Here is a 2,135-nt window from a genome sequence, read left to right as displayed (position 1 = left end):
GTCCAAATGCTAAAATTGCATACCCTTCCGCTATATGCAATAAGTTACATAAATTAGACCATATTACATTATTTACAAATATTCTTATTTTCTTTTAAAAAAAATAACCGTTTGAGCACCTCTGGCGTTCAAAGGTTAAGTCTGAAACGACTTAAAGGTACATTTTCCAGTATTGAAAATTAAGCAAAATACTGTTCGAGATCACGGGACCAGTGTTTCATACATTGGAGTAATTACAGTAGTACACGGCGGTGCTGGCATCGGACAGAATGGAGGATATGAGCCCGTTCTCTGCGCTGGACACAGTCTGTTCCGGCCCATGGTAATGCATCCCTATATCTGCCTTTGTTACATAGCTCAGGTATTGCTCAAATTCAGTCCTGTCAACGTCACCCAAAATGTCAGCTTGATGCATGGTGGGATCTATTCTGCCCATCTGCTGAGCCTCAGGTGGTGGGGACGGCTGTCCAGGCTGTGCCATTTGGTGGTGCCTGCTGGATAGGTAAGCTTGACCATAGTACATCTGCGGTGGGGTCTGACAGCCCATCATTGTCTGTACTGGGCTACCCTGACCCATCTGCTCACTCTGTGGCATTTGTCTTCCCATCATGGTACTCACAGGATTCTGCTGGTGGGAGTAGGTGGCATTGTAGCTGTAAGGAATAATCGGACAATCTTCTTGGGCGGGAGATGTGAAAAACACAGCATCACTGTCAGCCAAATCCAGAGGTGAGGATTCGGGTGTTGGCAGACTGTAGTTGTCATAATGGCTGGCCATTGGCTGGTGGTCTCTGTAGTGGCCGGTTTGTGGGACCTGACTATGGTGATAACTTTGGTCACTATAACCTAGGCTGAAGTTTTCCAGGCAGATCCTTCCACCACTGGCCAAAACAGCAGCATCTGGCTGCTCGGACATGTGGATGAATCCATTGTCGGCTCTCTTCATCCTCTTGACCTGCTTCCTCCTCCTTGGTCGGTACTTGTAGTTGGGGTGATCCTGCATGTGCTGCACCCTCAGCCTCTCTGCTTCCTCCACAAATGGGCGCTTCTCTGACAGAGTTAGGGACTTCCAAGACTTACCTGCAGGGCAGACAAGAAACAAATTAGTTATTAGGATTCCAGCAAGTAATGTCATCTGATGCAAAGTAGGTTCTAAATAACTTAATGACCGAAACACTGAAGACAAACTCCGCAAACCGATCACTCAATAATTATTGAAAGTTAATAATGGCACTGTGTACCAGCTAACATATACTGATTCCTATACTGTCTAATGTTAATAAACGTTTTATTGCCACACTGATTAAATACTTTATAAAGAAAAAATCATTGTATATCCAATTGTATCTGCACGTCTAAGATCTCTGCACCAGTACGTCTTGTTGTCAATTTGTACAGTGTGATTTTTAATGTTATCTCTACATCATTGTCACCCCATTGTAATAGCGCTACAGACTCAACGGGCGCTATATGTAATCCAACTCAAATATATAAGTAGCTAAATTTCGGTAGATGACAGGTTAGCATATATAGGAAGCTACATGTTGACCAAACACATTGAATATCCCCATCCCACCCCAGAACCCGATCTCCTCCTTACCCAGCATCTTGCTGAGCTCCGCGTTGTGTAGGTCCGGGTTCTGTTGGGCCAGTCTCTTGCGCTCGTCTTTAGCCCAGACCATGAAGGCGTTCATAGGGCGGCGGATCCGAGCCTCAGCTTTGCTCCTAGGGTTGGCAGATGCGGATTCACCCTTTATCTTGCCCTCTGCCATGGAATTCAGTGGCTCTGCCCAGTGGCATTGCCCTAGTCCCGACATCATCACTGGCACCGAGCACTTTCCTTGAGTCTGGTCGTCACTGGCGTAGCCACCATCGGGGCTGCTCATGTCTGGAGAAGAGAGTGAGTAGTGGAGCGGTCTGCAGGCGGTCACTTGTCCTGTTTGTCTAACTCCTCCTGCTCACTCTGGGGCTTGAGGGACTTGTGTCTGCCCTGAGGCGATACACAGGGATCTATAACAAGAGTGCAAGCCAATCAGCGAGCAAGGGGCGTGGCTGGAGCTGAAAGGTGTGAAGGGCAGGTCTGTCACTGGATCGGTGTGAGTTTCACCCCCAGCGCCTGTCCTTCACCCCCTCCA

At 47.6% G+C, this 2,135-nt stretch overlaps 1 protein-coding gene across 1 annotated transcript; it reads right to left on the bottom strand.

Moving 5' to 3' along the window:
* Nucleotides 1-217: 217 nt before the first annotated feature.
* On the bottom strand, nucleotides 218-1,886 carry LOC149305404 (transcription factor Sox-17-alpha-like). Its single transcript, XM_089477492.1, has 2 exons — nucleotides 1,601-1,886; nucleotides 218-1,080 (listed from the first exon to the last, which is right to left on the bottom strand). Exons 1-2 carry the CDS (start codon nucleotides 1,884-1,886, stop codon nucleotides 218-220), a joined length of 1,149 nt encoding a protein of 382 aa, XP_089333618.1.
* Between the last annotated feature and the right edge of the window lie 249 nt (nucleotides 1,887-2,135).

This window comes from Sceloporus occidentalis, unplaced genomic scaffold (assembly GCF_023333645.1).
Source record: "Sceloporus occidentalis isolate IW3139 unplaced genomic scaffold, rSceOcc1.0.p SCAF_11, whole genome shotgun sequence".
NCBI lineage: Eukaryota > Metazoa > Chordata > Lepidosauria > Squamata > Phrynosomatidae > Sceloporus > Sceloporus occidentalis.
This window is presented reverse-complemented; position numbering and strand designations above follow the sequence as displayed.